The sequence below is a fragment of the Anopheles coluzzii genome, chromosome X (assembly GCF_943734685.1).
Source record: "Anopheles coluzzii chromosome X, AcolN3, whole genome shotgun sequence".
NCBI classification, from domain to species: domain Eukaryota; kingdom Metazoa; phylum Arthropoda; class Insecta; order Diptera; family Culicidae; genus Anopheles; species Anopheles coluzzii.
In genome coordinates, this window is record NC_064669.1 from 19,554,415 (window position 1) to 19,572,058 (window position 17,644).

The 17,644-nt window shown below is 43.1% G+C and overlaps 1 protein-coding gene across 2 annotated transcripts; it reads left to right on the forward strand.

The window, feature by feature from the left end:
- The first annotated feature begins 6,797 nt into the window (after nucleotides 1–6,797).
- Nucleotides 6,798–12,418, forward strand: LOC120957041 (myb-like protein Q). 2 transcript variants are annotated; one of them, XM_040378968.2, is made up of 3 exons: nucleotides 6,798–7,727; nucleotides 7,886–8,393; nucleotides 8,789–12,418. In XM_040378968.2, exons 1-2 carry the CDS (start codon nucleotides 7,307–7,309, stop codon nucleotides 7,951–7,953), a joined length of 489 nt encoding a protein of 162 aa, XP_040234902.1. In that variant the 5' UTR covers nucleotides 6,798–7,306; the 3' UTR covers nucleotides 7,954–8,393; nucleotides 8,789–12,418. The 2 variants fall into 2 exon arrangements, with proteins under 2 accessions (XP_040234902.1, XP_040234911.1); XM_040378977.2 differs by having other exon boundaries at nucleotides 7,984–8,393.
- Nucleotides 12,419–17,644: the final 5,226 nt, after the last annotated feature.

The following is a 17,644-nucleotide window of genomic DNA, read 5'->3' on the forward strand; positions in this document are numbered from 1 at the left end:
CGTCGCCGTTGTATGAACGCATACACATAGCGGGGGCAGAAGAACACAACTGTGGTAAACAAAGTGACCAGAACTACTGATTTATTGATACTAACGATGCGCGTTACGTTCTGAAGTTGATAGGTACGCTCTGTTCCAGTGTGTAACCATCCGGACGGTGTTACTTTAGTTCAACCCCAGCGAGTAGAATGTAACCCTGTTGCTGTGATACGATCTGAACCTGATGCTCTCACCGTTCTTTTCGATATGGTCTAATTCTGTTGCTCTCTCCATCGGCTCAATCTAAACTTGCTCTCCTAAGCTTTTTTTGTGATCCGTTCTGAATCTGCTGCTCTCAGCGTTCTTTGCAATCCAGTATGAAACACCAGTCGATCCCTTCGTATTTAGCTCTTTCTAGTGCACAAACATCAATCATCGTGCCTGCAAAAGTAGTTGACCGAACGAATACAATTTTGTTTGTCGTCAACTGTCCGCATCTTAAGAGTTTTTACAAGCCAGAATAAAAAGTCAACAAACCATTTTCACTCTATATAGATACACTCTATCTGTCAAACGATGAGTTTTTCACCGCACCGCAGCTAATTTTAAAAGGCTCAATATGATTGTTATAGAAACAAATGTTTACAAACCATTCACTACCATGGCAATTCAGAATGGCGCATATAACCATAATTCTCTCATTTTTATAACCATGTAATGCTACGATTGTTGTTATGTTTGATTATGTCTGAAAACATTTCAATAAAAAAAAAGTTCAAACCCATTGGACAACTACTTACACAATTTGCAGTACCATTCAGTGTAGATGCAAATACTTTTTGCAGTCGTTGTTTCGTTGCGATCATCTAGAATATGGATAACTTTTTCAGATCAAATTTCGTGTAAAATAAAAGTGTGATTCTGTAAATTAAATACACTGGTATAAAGTTTTGATACGTTTAAAAATTGTGTAATTACGGCTCCGTTTTAACGTATGAAAGATTTGTTCCATTTCTGCCATTTTATTTTCGGAATTTCCGAAGTAATTTTTATCTTGTTTTTCATAACAACAAAACAGATTTCTCGCTTTTTTATCAAGAAAGTAAAAATGCACTACGCATTTATAACCATTGTCTTGAACGAAAATCCCAATAGAAGGTTATCTCGACAACTTATATTGCCTCGCAACTACCGACATTTCTTTTTGTGTTCCTACGAGCATTTGGGTAGATATGGCAAGTCATATTGGGTAGATGTAATGGAGTTGGCAGCTTTTACCAAAGCAGGAAAATATAAATTGTGCATACACATAATTGTATCTATACCGATAGGAATTTCACATAAAGCCATTTTTCGTTTGAATACAACATGTATACCAAAAATAGATATTATTTAAAGGCAAACGAACAGAATAATAATATTAAAACACTCCTTTTCGCTTCTCTAATTTAAATGCAAATAAACTTAAGAGCTAAATGTAAAATAACGCGCAGGCAACGAAAACAAATTGATTCCATCTACCCCAAGTAACATGGCCACAACGGACAAAACAATCTGGTCACCCTAGTGATCGATGACTTGAATGAAACCGATGTTTCACTCTTTTTCAGTTTCTCCAGGTTGTTTTGGGTTTTTTCCTGCTAAATGTGTAGCTCCGGCCCTCGCACGAGCTTGGGCGAGGTTTAAATTAGTAATGGACGGGACGGCTCCAAATATCCAGCTCCAACCAACGGCTCCCGAGACGGTTCCGCATCAACGGATTTTGGAGTCGGTTATAAAACAGTGCACCAAAATATTTCCTTTCCAAATGAATTTCAAACAGGAATATCAATTGAAAAATGCAGAACTTACATAATTTTTAGTCATAAACTAATCAAAGCCAATAATTAAACTCGGTCTAATATTTCGGCCGATAGTGTCCGTTCACGCAATAAAATATACTGACAGCAGCTTCACAGCCTTTCATTTGAGGGTTTGGACGTACAAATCAACCGGTAAATAGCTAAAGCTCCAAATAGTATATCAACAACATTTTGATACATTTCTTCAAAGTTATGTTTTGAACATCTTTAACAAACCATACAGTTACATATCTTGAGAACGGATGATCCGAGAACGAAATGTTATACGTGAGTAGGGACCAACGAATACCACACAATGCATGCACGTACTGTCAATACTGCGATTACATCGGGTGGTAGTTACTACTCTCGCTAAAATCTAGATTCGTTTTTTACGCTATCGTACAATATCGTCTCCATTGCACCATTAGTCCGGAGCCGTGAGTGCGGAGCTAACTCCAGGCAAAGGAGCCGTTAATACGCTCCGAAACGCACATCACAAGTTTAAATTTGCAACACGCCGAACATACTGCATACGGCATACAGGATAGAAGAAGCGAAACATTCAACTGGTACTCGCCAGACCTGGGTCTTCCTTCTGTTTCAGCTTCCTACACGCGTCTTCCGCCTGAACGACGTAGGCTTTATTCATCAAACTATCATTTATTCCTGTTCGAACATGTTCGATCGTGTTCTAGACCGGTGGCCGATCGAGGTCGAGAGGTCTGGCCCCTGGAGATCTGGGGAAGGTTAAAATGGTTAACTCAATTTAACAGCCATTTACTGATCCATTCACCTGAGGAAGCTACGCAACTCCTTCCGTTGAAAGGGAGGCTTAAGGGACTGCGTCGGTGTTTCAATCCATTGTTGTTACTTTGCTTTTACTTGAACGTTGGGGCCATTACAGGGATCTTGTAGCCCCCAAAAACCGGGAAGACTCGTAACAGGAGATGAACCGGGTAATGTAAATTTCATGCGCATCTGCATAAGGATAGTCGGACATATGACGAGCCTTATCACTTGGTATCGCTGAGGGTAAACCGGTTTCACAAGCTATGTACGTTCCTTCGGACACAGCAAGGACGCTGGTTGGGAGCTCGATAGATTGTCTCCGTTTGGTACCATTTGCTGCATTTTTATCTTAATTTCAATCTCTCTCTCTCTTTCTCTCTCTCTCTCTCTCTCTCTCTCTCTCTCTCTATCTGTCTCTCTCTCTGTCTCTCTGTCTCTCTCTCCCTCTCTCTCTCTCTGTATCTCTCTCTTTCTTTCTCTCTCTCGCTCTTTCTCTTTCTCTTTCTTTCTCTCTCTCACTCTCAATTTCTTTCTTGTTCTGTTTCTGGTTCAATCTTCGCTCAGGTGACCGGCACCTTCCGTAACCCAATTTTAATCCCCCTCACATTGCTCTTCTGATGTGACCGCTACCGTGAGCTCCACCGTGTGTACATTGTAAAAACGAAAACCAGTAGCCAGCGATTTTATGTGTATGTATATCACGCTGATCTTTCCATTATCTTATGCCTTCTCCTTCGCACAGGAACGTGTGCGTCAAGGGATTGTCGGATCGCTAGCAACTGCGCGTTTCTGCGCGTTCTGTCTTATTCTTGCTGTCCGCTCCCAACAAGCTGTCAAGCGTAATTTGAAGTTCGAAGCCTCCTCCAGTTGATTGTTTTATGGCAAACATTTAAAATAAACCGCTACAGCTCGCATACGAGTTTATAATAACTCGCTTTTTTTTCGCTTACACGATAAATTCCCACGCTTGTGTCACCCCAGCTAGGGGAACACCCTTTTCCGTAGCATCCACAACTTTTCCAACTTATTTTCATTGCTTTTGTATCGCGTCTCTGATTTAATTAGTCATCCAATTGATTTCTTCCCTTTCGTTGGACAAAACCGAATCGAAGTTGAAAAAAACACAACCTAAAAGCCCCAAATGTCCAGTGTACATGTGTGTGTGTATTGTTGCATTACCTCATGTGTTCGGTGTATCACAACAGCACACAATTTAAACAGAAAAAGACCGTTTGGGGGGGGGAAAAACTCATCCTCTTCGTAAACGGTGCGGGCCGGGAGCAGAGAACGCAGGTTGAAAAGTGAAACACATCCGCAACCGGGAAACGTACGGCAAGCGTTATAAAGCGGAGAACACGAATGAAACGGTCAAGGAAAGGCCCCGAAGGGCAGGAAAGCATGCGAAGCAAAGAGCGATAGAAAGGAGATATACAAATAATTACAAATGAACAGCGACGTGGAGGGTTTAGTGGATGGTGGTGGGAAAAGGGACAGTTTGATGTAGAACGACGAAGAAGCATGCCGTAAAAAAAAACAACAACAGAAACAAAATAAAAGAGAACACAGCAGAGGATAGTTTCTCCTCGTACATTTGGGCTCAATTTCCGAAACTTCCCATGGGAGGCAGGGAAGACGCTGCCTGGTTTTCGGGCAAGCAAGGTAAGAAAAAGAGATAGCCAAGACGAGAATTAAGTCACCTTTCCATAATCGCAGTGCAGGGCGATGTTCCCCATGCGTCCGAGCGCAACACAGTAGCAATCACGGACGAGAGCGAAATTAGAAAGAAAAAAATAAACATTATCAAACCCACAGCAACAAATAAAGGCCTTGCGCAGGAATGGTAGGACGGTAAGTGACGAACATAAAACGCGACAACAGCAGCACCTATTCTCATCGCTCATCCGTTTGCCGCTCCTTCGCTTCTGTTGCCTTTCTCTACACGCAACAGCACGTGGGAGATATGATGGTGCAAGATATCGCATGTGTGTACTCGGTGGATCCAGCTCGAAGGGCCATTATTTTATTTTAATTTTATACCTCAGAAGCAGCAGCGGAGACGGTAGCGGCTGCGAAGGCAGAATCGACCGAATGAAAATCCCTGTCAATCACGCCACAGCACTTGATCGGTTTAACAACAATCACAATCGGTTCAACAACGCAAGCACGAAATGATTCCAACGTTAGAAAAATAGTGCCGGCTACTTATTTTGTTTCTGCCCGCCAATCAATTTACCAATTGTACGGCGTGCTGCCACAGCGTTTTGCCTAAAAATAAAATATCAAAGCACAATATGCGCTCGCGTCAACAGCCGACAGCAGCAGCATCATGGGACTTTCCCGGCGTAACGGCGTTATAGCTACGCTTTTCCAAACCATTGACACCAGCAGCCCGGTGCACTGCAAGTGGGTGAAAACGATCACGAAAGCGAGATGACGAGCGACGACTGTGTACGGGAGAGGCCCACATAAAACGTTCTGGTACGGTATGTTTGTGCCACGCAGCTTGCAAAAAAAAAACAAAAAAAAACAAAACAAACTCAGTTTTTTGACGGAATACACATTTTCGCATTACGTACCGGATTATGCACCGAGTGCCCAGTGGTCGCATGCATGCCTGTTGGATGTGACAATCGTTCTTAGGAAATCTATAGCAGGCGCACTCAAAATTTGACACCTGACCAGGGTCTGATTGTTTTCCGATTGAAGGGGTGGTTCTCGCGCCGCAAAGTAAATTGAGAAGTAACCCAAACGGATAGGGCAGCGTAGGTTTTTCGCTGCCGATACACGACTGACCTTCCGAGCCCTTGAAACAGGAAGTCCTGGCGACACACATTGTCGTGCGCCCCTGCAAGCCGAGAGCAAACAGGTCAGTATCGGTAGTTGAGCTGAAGGAAACCAGCGAAGGGTCAAACCTACCTGCTGGTGGCCGGATGGGTGCAGAAAGTGGCAAACACCTTGCCGATACACATGCACACAAAAGTCAGCCCGGCGACAGGGAAATAAAACTACCGACCGAAATCTACCGCCGCACACCGCGAGCGATGGAAGAAAGGGGGCGAGAGATTTGAGGTGGGTGAGGTACAAACCACCATCCTCAGCGGTGACACACCGGGCAGCAATCACACAAAGAAGCAGACGTTTTGCTGTGAGCGCGCTACAGAGTCCCGACGAACGGGCGGGACACGGACGTTACCAAGCGGTGTGACCCAGCGTGCGGATCAACGGGGCAGTAAGCGCTACGGAGAACTTGGTCGAGGGAAAAAGAGAGCATAACTAATCTAGAGAGAGAGAGAGAACAAAAAAGAAGTGAGAGAGAGGATGAAAAAGAGCGAGCGCGCGGGACGGATTGTGTTTGATCGAAAGGAAGCGGCTGCGGTGTAATATGCAACTCATATTCAAACGTTTTTGGTCTATTTATGCTATCAACTGTGCAGCACCCATTTACGGTCGGGAGGATGGTAAATGAAGCGAGGTGAAAATGAGAGAGAGACAGAGGTAAAGATTGATAGAGAAATAGAGAGAGAGAAAATAAGAGAGAGAGAAAAAGAGAGAGAAAGAGAGAGAGAGAGAGAGAGAGAAAGACAGAGAGAGAACGCTTCCGCCCGCGATCAGTCAATTCAAGCGCGAGGAGCCCTTGCTGAGTTCAGCGCCAAATTATTCTCCCAATACCCCCTTTTTCCCAACCCGGTTACACTCGAAAACAGAACACATTGCTTCCGCAAACGACCTTTAACCATCTTATTCTAACCATGTCCTACCATTTCTCTCTCGCTCTTTAGCTCTGGCTCTCGTTTCGTTCAAATGCATCTCTTCGGAGCGAAATTTCGGTATGTTTTGAATGATTGGGTTTGCTCTCGACCTCCAAAGCGCGACCCAGACAAAAAACGCATCGCAATTGCGATTAATCGCAACCAGCTTCCCTTGTTCCAGGTGTAGTGCGAGAGCGAGCGAGCGATACGCTTTTGCGCCTTCTCGAGCAACCGACACCCGAAGAGGGCCCGAACTGTAGGCTCTCTCGCTCGCTCGGGTATCGCCTGCTCGCTTGCACGCTCGCGCGCGCTCTCACTCTGTTGCATGCACGTGAACGGGCCTGTTGCGTCTCGGGTGAGTTAGTTGGGAAATCGAACAACACCCGAACGAAGAAAGAACTGCTCCTTTCTCTGGTATATTGAAGCGCTGCACCGCGGAGCGTGCATTAGTTTACGTCCAACGTTCGAGTCATGCGGATGTGCTTTTCCCACCTGCCTGAGCGACCAGCGACTCTTTGTCTTTGCCAGTGTCGTCGACCGGAGGCAAGGTTGTAGTGAAGAGGCAAATATTTCCCGCCCGTGTTGCAACGTATAGAATTCGAAAAAGTATTATCGACGTGCGATCCAGTGAATCGGGCTTGACACGAAAGTATAAAAAGGTTCCTTTTGGGAGCCAGGAGAAAAAGCCAAACAAAAGACAAGCAAATTACCGTTGCATGAAAAAACAACACAAAAACTTGCTGGTAACGTTTCGCGAATGCATCTGTTGCATCGGTGCAGTGTCGATCGGTGCCAAGTGTTAGCTTTCCCAGTGCGAAGGGCAGTGTGACTGTGTTGTGAATCCAGTGAAGCGTGAGCGACGTTCAAATCATTCAACACTAAAAAAAAACTGCAATCTATCCGAAAGCGTAGTGGGTGGATCGTTTTTTGTTTTACTGGTGCAAGATGGCAATCGCATTCTACATACCGTCGCTGGACGACGAGGCGGAAAACCTGCGCCTGCTGCAGCAGCAACAGATGGTGCTGCAGAGGCAGTACCTGCTGCAGCAGCAGTACCACCTGCAGGCCCAGTTGAATCTGGTCCACCAGCAGCAGCTCGCGCTGGAGCAACAATCAGCCGCCATATCCACCAACACGGCCGCCCCGGGCACTGCCGGGCCGAACGCCGCCACAGTCACCGCCGCAACACCGCAACCACCAGCAGCGTCAATGCCACCATCAACAACCACCAACACCCAGATCCCGTCGATGGTCTCGGCAGCCGGATCCACTCAGCAGCAGCACCAGCAGCACCATCACCAACACCAACGGTTCCAGGTGGTCCGGGCAGTGCTGCACGACATCCTGTTCCGTCATCTGCTGGACAGTAAGTATGCCTCGCCGAACGATCGCAACGAAACGCCACCGGTCGCCTAGGGGTCGCGTGCCCCGCCGGGTCTCTCTAATTCCTGAAACTAATCATCTCTGTCTGTGCGTGTGTGTGTGTGTGTTTGTGTGTGTCGTTGCGGTTGTTGCGCGGTTTAGATGATCCAGCCTGCAGTCGGTGTACGATCTGCAGCAAGCTGCTCCTGCTGCTCCGAAAAATTTGTTAAACAGTGTATGCGTGTGTGCGCGCTTTGTAGCATCTGCATCTGCACCAAAAAAGAAAAAAAGAAAGCCAAAGCCGCCGAGAATCTACAACAACAACTACTACTACAACTACTACTGCCGCAACATAAGTCACCATTTTCTGCGATGTTTCTACCGACACAAAGACGACGAAGAAGGAGGAGGAGGACGACTACCGATCGAAACCCCAAGACATTAAACCCCAAGCGAGTGAGACGTTCAATCTCTGCACCGGCGTACGGTGTGGTGTATGTGGCTGTGATCCATCCTTTTTCAAACGAAACCAAACCCTCCTTGGGGGCCGGTCCGTGGGCTGTGCATTAACCAGACGGTGCATTTGTTTTTCATACGACTTTCTACGCGCGGCGCGTCCAAAGGACTCCGCCCGCAGGCACCGACGGTATCCGGACTGGTAGTTTATCCGGTAAGTAGTGTGACAGTTGTCTCGTTAACATGCTGAAGAATTTATTTTGAGATCTGTGACAGTATGTGTGTGTTGTTTTTAAGTTTAAAGTTTTTTTTTCTGTAGTTCTAATAATTTTGGCACACTTTTAAGACCCATTAAAACTTTTCATAAAAAAGAACAGTTTATGAAGGTATCACAAAATATTGAACAGCATTTAGAAAGTGCGCCTAACGTATCAGGATTCGCTGAAATCCTATGCATTATTTCACAATCTGTTTTTTTCACAAACGTCATCGAGATCACCTTAAGCATCATAAATTCAGCCATTTCCTGTTGAAATTAATCTAATTATTATTCTAATATGATTTCTTTTTTTTACGTTTCTCTTTCCGTTTTCTTCTCTTCTTCTGTAGAATTTTCATCGGTAGGGCATTCGATGGTGTCGTCGTTAGTATCGTAGGCATGAATTATAATGCAAAATGTTTCAACCACCACTTCCAACCAATGGAGCAAAAAAAAAATCAAACTCACATGCTGAAGATGGAGATGGTCTACAAAGAACGCTGAAAGAGCAAGGCGAGGAGACACAAGATGCCAAGAGCAAACAGAGAACCTGTGCCAACTATCGGATGTTCGAAGGGACTGTTCCTGTAGAAAAGGGAAAGAAGGTAGGGCACACACATACATCTAATATTAGCGTTATTATTAGTTTTTGTCGATCGCTCTTTTGTCGATAATTCTCTCATGGGCTGCTCTAGAATCTGTCGTACACAGCATACGAAAAATTTGTCACCCAACTCTTTTGTTTTCATTTTTTAAGTACCATAACAAGCTTACTTATTTATCACCATGACAAGCTACAATAGCATAAAAATGGTCAAAATGTATGTAACATTTATTGAAAATACGAAAACAAACAGTCGGGCACCTCCAAAAATTTGAGCTTATGAATTTAGGATACTTGCTATGCTTTTTTTCTTTCACAAATTAGTATCACCATAGGGCATAGGAGCTAATAAGCTGACATAATTTTTTATGAGGTGTTACGAAAAAACATACTGATGTGAATTACGACATGTTTAACAGTGTTTGATCAGGATTTAGTAGTGTGGTCTCCAACCTTTGGTCCGCCACTTGTGGCTCGTGGTGTAAAAAGACGTGGTACGCGAAAAGTTTGAATGCTTATTATAATACATATAGTTCAATTTTTTCCTGCACAATCAAGATTAAATTTTCAATAGGCTTTTCTAGAATAATATGATACATATTTTTGATCAAAAAGCATTAAACTCAGTCTACTAAACAAATGCACTTAATATATGTGAGTGATCGTAAAAAAGGTTGGTGAGCTCTGTTCTAATGCACCTCTATACAACATCATAGGAATGTTCTTCTAGTTTATGGTATGACTGATTCTTAAGCAATCCCTAAGAGAGAGAAAGAGATAGCGATAGAGAGAGGAAGAGAAAGAGAGAAAGAGAGACAACGCCAATCGTTTCGTTATAAAACAAAAATTTGCAAACAACCAACCCCGCAATTCTTCCCTATGGTGGGGAAAATTTAATTGAAAAGGTTTGTTTAAGACGTCCAAAAGATTTGTGCATAATTGTGCATCTTATAATTACAGCAAGTTGTGCGTGTATGTGTGTTTCATATCAATTCTTAACTACCCAACAATAGTAGAAACGGAGGAATCGCATCAGTTGGGATCCGGTAATGGAAGGGTCGATAGGAACACATATTAACTTGTGTTTTTCAGGAGCATCGAACATGCCAGATTCGGTTTTAATATTGTAATTGGTTTCATTCTGCCCGTTGGCAGCATACCACATATACACACAAATACACTTAAAATACTTAATTACTTACAAAAGCGTGTAGATTGTAAGCAGTAACTCGAAATAGATTTACGCAACAACAACAAAAACCCATTATACTACTATATACCCTACACTATTCTTAAACGGATACCGTGACCGTGGTTTGAACTTAGCATTGTAAGACATTTTAACCTGGCTGTAAGAAATAACCATTGCTTTGTAAAGAAAAGAAAAACAAACAAACAAATGCGACGTTGTGTTATAGAGAGGTTCGTCATTTGCACGATCAATGGAAGCGAAGCGTAGGAGTCGTTCACCGAGAACAACACAAAAACTACTTAGTGCAAATATCCAAACAACAACAAAAAAAAACACCCCCTTAAACCTAATCCTTATTGGTAAATGCTATTTTGCGGGGGCGCTTTTTCCAAGTTTCGAACTCTCGACGGCATAACATATCAAAACTGCCAACTGCGTAACAAAATGAAAAGTAACAACAACAAAAAAAGAAGCAATAATCAAATTTGGCCTCGTGTAATCAAAAACGTTTGAATTTCCGTTTTGTTTAAATCTTTTTTGTTCTGCATTTGCTTCTCTCATTTGTTCGTGCGGGTAGATTGTGGCGGTGGTAACTTTGCTTCTACTATTATTATTTATCGTCCATCACGTGTAGGTTAAGTTCGTGATTTCGTTTACGGTCAGCTTTCGATCAAGATCTCATTAAAGCACTTTGTGTACTCTCCCCCTTCGCCGTCTCCTTCCCATTACCACCGTACGATCAGGGTCCAAAGTATTACTTCAGTTGGGACATGTGTGTTTGTGGTTGAGGGATGTGAAGGGATGTGTAAATTTGTTAATTGGTATCCCGAATTCGAAAAAAACAAACAATTCTATTGAAATTCGTCTCATAAAAATAATTTAAAAAAAAAAACAATTACACATGTGCATAACCCCCACCCAATTAACACTACTGACCCGACTGTTCGGTGGTTTTGGTTAAAACAAGAACAAACGAAACCAAAAGCTACTTAATCTAATGTCAGTCTAGTTTATGTTTTGCATTTTAAACGATGCTATGTTTTATTTAGTGCATTTTCCCTGCTTCACCTTGCGTACTACTCCCCGCCCCACCACTCATTACAAAATCAACACTCTACGTTGATTTTCAATGCTCTCGCTGATTGCTGTGACATTTAAAATTAAACAAAAACTACGAAGAGCGCGAGCTGTGTGCAAGCTAGGAACGCAGATAAACCAATAAGGTCCTTTTCCATGTTGTACCGTGTTTCTGCCAGCCACACGTCTCGTGCTCATTAGATAAGCGTATGTAGTAATATTTTTATTCGTTTTTTACGTTTATTTTTTAACACTAGAACTACCAAGTGTTTTAAGTGTCTATGACAAAACTGCTGGATAAAACATTTTGATGAGCTGAATTTTGTTTTATTACTTCAATTTAAGCTTTATCAGTCAAAATGACCGGTAGTTCTAATGTTAAAATCGTACCTTCTGCTCTGTCCCTTCGGATCGGAAAATGCAATTTTTGTTTGCCACATAACAAACAAGATCCCACAAGGACGGATGTTGAGAAGGATTCGTTTTATTTTTTATTATTATTTTTAGCTATGATTATTTTGTCTTATTTTCTAATTCGACGCAACAACCGTAGTCGACGAAGAAGAAGAAGAAGAAGAAGAAAAAACAACCAATGCGAAATGAGGTTTTTCTTCGGTGCATAGTTACGAGGAGAGAGAAGAGAGAAACCAAAATGCGTAAATTCGTAAATATCTTCTTCTTTGGCTCAACAACCGATGTCGGTCAAGACCTGCCTGTACCCACTCTTGTGGGGTTGGCTTTCAGTGACTAATTGATTCCCCCCCATAGCAGGATAGTCAGTCCTACGTATGGCGGCGCGGTCTATTTGGGGAATGAACCCATGACGGGCATGTTGTTAAGTCGTACGAGTTGACGACTGTACCACGAGACCGACCGAGAAATTCGTAAATATACACTATATTTTTTCATTCTCATCGTACTCACCTTCTCCTCCTCCGCTCCGTAATTATCGGTTGAGTTTTGTTTTCCCTGAACATTGTGAGTTACTGGAAGTAAGTCGGGTTAGTGTTTAAGGAAAGCAAACAATGTGATCATTAGTAGAGCAGCTAAGCCAATAAAGAAAAAGCACAGCATTTAAACTAAAAGCGTAAAATCGAACTGAAACAATGGCGAGTTGTATTTGTATTTTATTCCCCTACAGGTGTGCATTGTTGAAAGAAACTAGCATAAACATGAAAGTTGAGAGTTAATCTTTGCTTTGTGCCTGAATTATGGCTTGAAAGAAGAATAAACCGAATTGTCGTAATATGACAAATATCACAAACAAACCATGAAAGAGTCGTAAACATGTTGTCACAAAGCTTCTCGAATGGAGGTAATTTGAACTATATAACGCCGTTTCAAGTCAACGTTGGTCGTACGCAAAACAATAAAACATAATTACCGTTGTCATCGTGCCCACTTCGGACGACTTGAGCGCAAATGTGTCGACAGAATAAGAAAACCTATTACTCGTTCCGTTTTTCATCCTTTTCAAGGACAAACAGCGCTCGGTCTGACCTCGCTCTGCGATCCTTTTTCGACCTTTCTGCGCCACGTTTTGTTCGGGTTGCTAATGCTTCCCTTTCCCACCACTAGCGCAACAAATGAAGTGTGTGTTGAAGGTGTCTGTCTGTTGACTGTTTCCCTAATGGCCGTATAGCGTGTGAAAGGCACAGGCAAGCAACACTTCCTCCAGTTATCATCACAAAACCGGCAACCGGCAAATAAATAACGTCACAAAAACGGAAGGCAACCGAGTTGAAGAAAGTCCTTCCCTGTCGAACGCATATCATCGATCGCAGACGCACAAGCTTCACCTACAGATGCCTAGGGACGCAGCGAACGACTCTATGCAAAAGTAGAAAAAGGAAAAAAGTGGTTTGAAAAACATTCCAACTTTATTATTTCTGTAGATGGCGACCGTCTTTTTGAACGATAAATAACTACTGGTGGCAGCAAAAAAACCCCCGCCAAATTGCTACAAAGGATTGGTACGTACTAGTGTCACAATAAAAACATGATGTCAGTGTGTGCGCCCTTGCTCTAAATCCTAGTTGCCAAACATACTCCACCAAAAACCAAACAGAAAAAAAAGGTACAGACATGTTGCACCAATAAAAGTTGGCAACCTTCGCCAGAAACAAAGGTGGTGGGAGGGATGATTGTTTTTCTTTTCAGTGGGAGGAAAACTCCACCGCGATGGAGATGGGGGCGAAAGCGATGGATCTCCGCCAAGGCAACGTACCAAAAAAAAAAAAAAAACGGGGTGGAAAACAGAGACGAGCGAGTGTGCAACATGAAAGGTAAATATTGTCGATAAAAATTAATAGATTGGATTGTGCAGAGTTTGTCCAGGAAGGGAGAAACCCGAACTTCACACACAGTGAAATGGCTCCCCCGTGTACACTTGGTGCATTTTTGTGGATTTTCTCAATATTGTGCACGCCCCAGAAAGGGACAGGTTGACTAGAATTTTTCGGCGAAGGAAAACTATTTTTCTTCAGAATTTTCCCTAGCCCACAGATGAGGAGGGATAAGTAATATCACATTATTAGAAGCATTCTTTTTGCGCTTACCAGCTGCAAAGATCGGCTGACGACGTCACCGTTAACATGTTGGTCCCAAATGACGCATCAATTGTCTCTGCAATTGTCTGTACTTTATGAAGCGCAGCACTTACTCCTGCTTTGTATCAGCCGAAAAACAAAAACACACGTCGCTATGGTGCGAAAGGAGCAGTAAAATCAATCTCATTCCTTTGCTTCCACTGTTATGTTTGTTTTCCTTCCTTTCGCAATTGTGCCCAATTCCAGACGGCGCTCTAGGCGATATTAGTATCTGTAGGTGCCATGCGCGATCGCGATAAAAGTGCAAACCGGATGGGCACAATAAATAATTTGCCCCCTCCCCCCTCCCTTCATCCCCATTTTGCCCAAACTAGGCGTTCCAAGAAGCGACTGAAGACGTTTCGCCTAAGAAAGAAAAAACAACGCATACAGCCTCTTGAGCCAGCGCTCCGATTTGCATACCCTTGCGATAGGCCATGAAAGTGCCCGCCACTCGGAAGGAAGTCAGCTGTTAGATTTTACTAGCGGAAGTTCACGCGCACTTGGTCCGGTCCGCCCAAAAACACTCTTCCCATCCCCTTCCCCTCCCCCTCCTATGCACGCGAAAAAAGTGAGCTGAGACCTTTGGCAGGACCGTTTTGACGCGCCGTTGAGGCCGTGCTTGACTTGCCTGAACTCCTCTCCGTTCCGATTGGTACCGTACGCACGCTCGCTCTTGATGGCTCATAAATATTTAACTTTTGACAGATAGTGCGCTCGGGCTGGCTGGCGTGTATGTTGCCGATGAATTGGCAAATGGATGGCTTTTAATTTACCCTCCTAGGGTGCGTGTGTGTGTGTATGTGTGTGTGTGTGTGTGTGTGTGCATGTGTGAAATTTCCACGCTTCACTGAGGTACTCTCGAAAGGTACTGCCCGCGTGCTGGCAGGCGGCGGGGCAAAATGCATGCGCTGGGAAGGTTTGGCAGTGGAATTCCCAAACCACACAGCATACGCACAATCACTAGTATTGTTACTGTAGCCACAATAATGGGGGAGATGCGGAGAACACATACGCGCGCGCAACAAGGGACAATCAAAATATTAAAAAGTCGGAGATGTAAATATTTTCGAAATAGATTTTATTGTTACGATTATTGCCGGTGGCTGGTGATGGAAGCAAAAGGGCCGGAAACGAAAGATTGCGCTGCCTCTCGGTGCAGGGCACACTTACGAGCTGAATGGTTGTGGGACGGCCGGCGGAAGGGGAGTTGGGAATGGTGGGCGACGGTAATTTACGATCGATTGCGCTGAAGCGTTTGTCGAAAGGTTGAGCGCGGCATGCGCTTGTCAACGAAGCAATTTTGCCACAAGAAGCAGTTGGGACAGAATGCTTTTACCGCAAACACTTAATCCTAACAAGTCATCTCGAACTCGCTCATAGCTCATTTGTTTAACTAAACATTTGTCTGTCTAACTAAACTCGTTCCGATATCGTACTTAGTGGCTGAATAAGAGCTGAGACGGTACTTTGTGGAACTATGGCGCTTTTTAAAAAGCACACGATACTCGTACATCAAACATTGACGCGAGCAATATCTTGTGCACAGTAAAGAAAATGTTTTATACATTTCTGATTAGTTGTTTGGAGAAGAATTCATCAGTGAAACTAGAGATTTTACAACCGGATACCTTTACTCTACAAAATTATTATCCAAATAACAGGTAGGCATGTATTGTGGCCAAAGGATCTATATTTTTATTTTAGTTTTGTATTCCAAAACACTGTTGCATCACCAATCATTTACATCTTTGTTCCAGTTACCTATTCTGTACAGTGTGGGAAGGAGGACGATTATACTTCTCATGATCCAGCGAACACCATTTGTTCGTTTATCCAGTAGCATTATTGAACTATTTGATTTTTTGGAGAAACAGTAACAGCCACTTTTGGAGTCCAAATTTAAGAAGCACATATTATATGTTAGTTAAATAAAAAATGTAGATAATGATAAATGCGTTACTAGCGTTAAAAGCGGAATTTAGAAACACAAATTTACTGAGTGCACTAAAACTATGGAAAGAAAACTTGAGAAGAATTCAAAGAGCATACAAATCGATTACCTAATATATGATATATAACATTACCTAATTTTATAGCATAATCCTACACGGGTAACACTGGTAGAACATTTAAAAAACTAGAGAAATCAAAAATATTAAATATACTTGTGAAATACGTAGAATTCATGTAGAATATTAAAATAATATGGCTAAAAACTGTAGATCGCTATACTTAAGCGAAACAGCTTTAAGCTCAACTGTATTGTTTATTTTTAAATAAAAACAATATATTGGCTGACATTTCTGGTTAACTTTTTCGCAATGTCACTTACAGTCATTTATGTGAAACTCAAATATATTTATAATTTACAAATGTACATGCACTTATCTCAAACAAATCATGTCGTTTATTTTATCTATGACGCGTTGTTTGAAAATAAAACACAAAGAAAAAAGCGTTTTACATTGCACTATGAGGAAGCTGCTTAGGTGCTTAAGGACCAGCGGGAACTTTCATGCTGTTAAACTATTGCAAAGTTGGCATGTTGTTAAGTCGTGCGACCTGGCGAATTTACCACGGTATCAACTCATGGGCGCTAGTGATACATACGAATAATCTGCTAGCTTGCTGGCGCCGTAAGTAAGAAATAAACTGTGAACGTATTGATTCTACCAAGTACAAACATTTCTACCTTGCTACAAACTGATGACAATCTCCACTTCTGGAAGAGTTTGCTGCTACATTTTTTTTAGTTTACAAAACAACGGGGGGTTCGACGAACATTCCAGTACCGAACAATTCCTGTACTTACTAGGTCATCTGTTAGCTATTTCCTACCTGTGTGTTTGAGGTGTTCAGTTGGCAGTTGGTTGGTGCAGAAGCACTCCAAGAAATCCTCCTCATGGCTGACCCTTTTTCTCCAAAAATCATGTACTTCCGCTTTTGATTCTCGAGATGTCATTTTTTCCTTCGCTTTCTGCTCGTTTTGCTTTCTATGCCTTGTGGAAGGGAGATTTGATTTTTTTTGCGAAAACTTGTATTGTTTTTTTTTATGTGTATTTATATCACCGGAAAAACACAAACTCGCCAGCACAGTCATCTTTGCCCTGGGAGGATGACCGGTCGACGTCATTCTAATGTCAGCGTAATTTATTGCATGCGTGATGCCACGCTATTTCCCCTCGGTCTCGGAGTGAATGGTGATTCCTTGTTAACAACTGTCACTGTCATCGAACGCACCGGGAGCAGCAACCCACCCGGGAGCCATTGTTTCTCGCACCCCCCTCAGGTTTCTGCACCCTCAACCACAGAGGATCATCGCGCGGTCGCACACGCACGCCGGATAGCAGAACACAATGGTAGTGCAAAAATAAAATAAAAAGCAACCCAAAACGCCGCGCTGAAAGCCTCTCACGTGCAAAACTACTCAACAAAACTGCCCCGCCACTTGCCCCCGTCGCCGTGCGCGCTTCCGGCGCGCTGATCTGTGTTGCCCATTGATTTGAAGGGTTCATCAAATCAAATCAAATTCAAATCAAGGCGCCCTCACACAGCAAGTTGACGCACGCACGGCACACGTGCCCCCAGTAGCAAGGATTCTGGCCGTTGTCCGTTGATCGATGCGGTGGGAAAAAGCGTAAATACACATACGCACACACAGGTCTGTTGAGCGCAGCCCTAAACAAAAGCGTTTTGCTCTGTAGGGGCAATCTAGCCAAAGGACATTCTCCAAGCAAAAAAA

Excerpts from the sequence above, each read along its gene's own strand:
- LOC120957041 (XM_040378977.2), top strand. The coding sequence starts at position 7,307 with ATGGCAATCGCATTCTACATACCGTCGCTGGACGACGAGGCGGAAAAC. Across the intron at positions 7,728-7,983 it reads GTTCCGTCATCTGCTGGACA|CATCTGCATCTGCACCAAAA; the intron begins GTAAGTATGCCT and ends CGCGCTTTGTAG.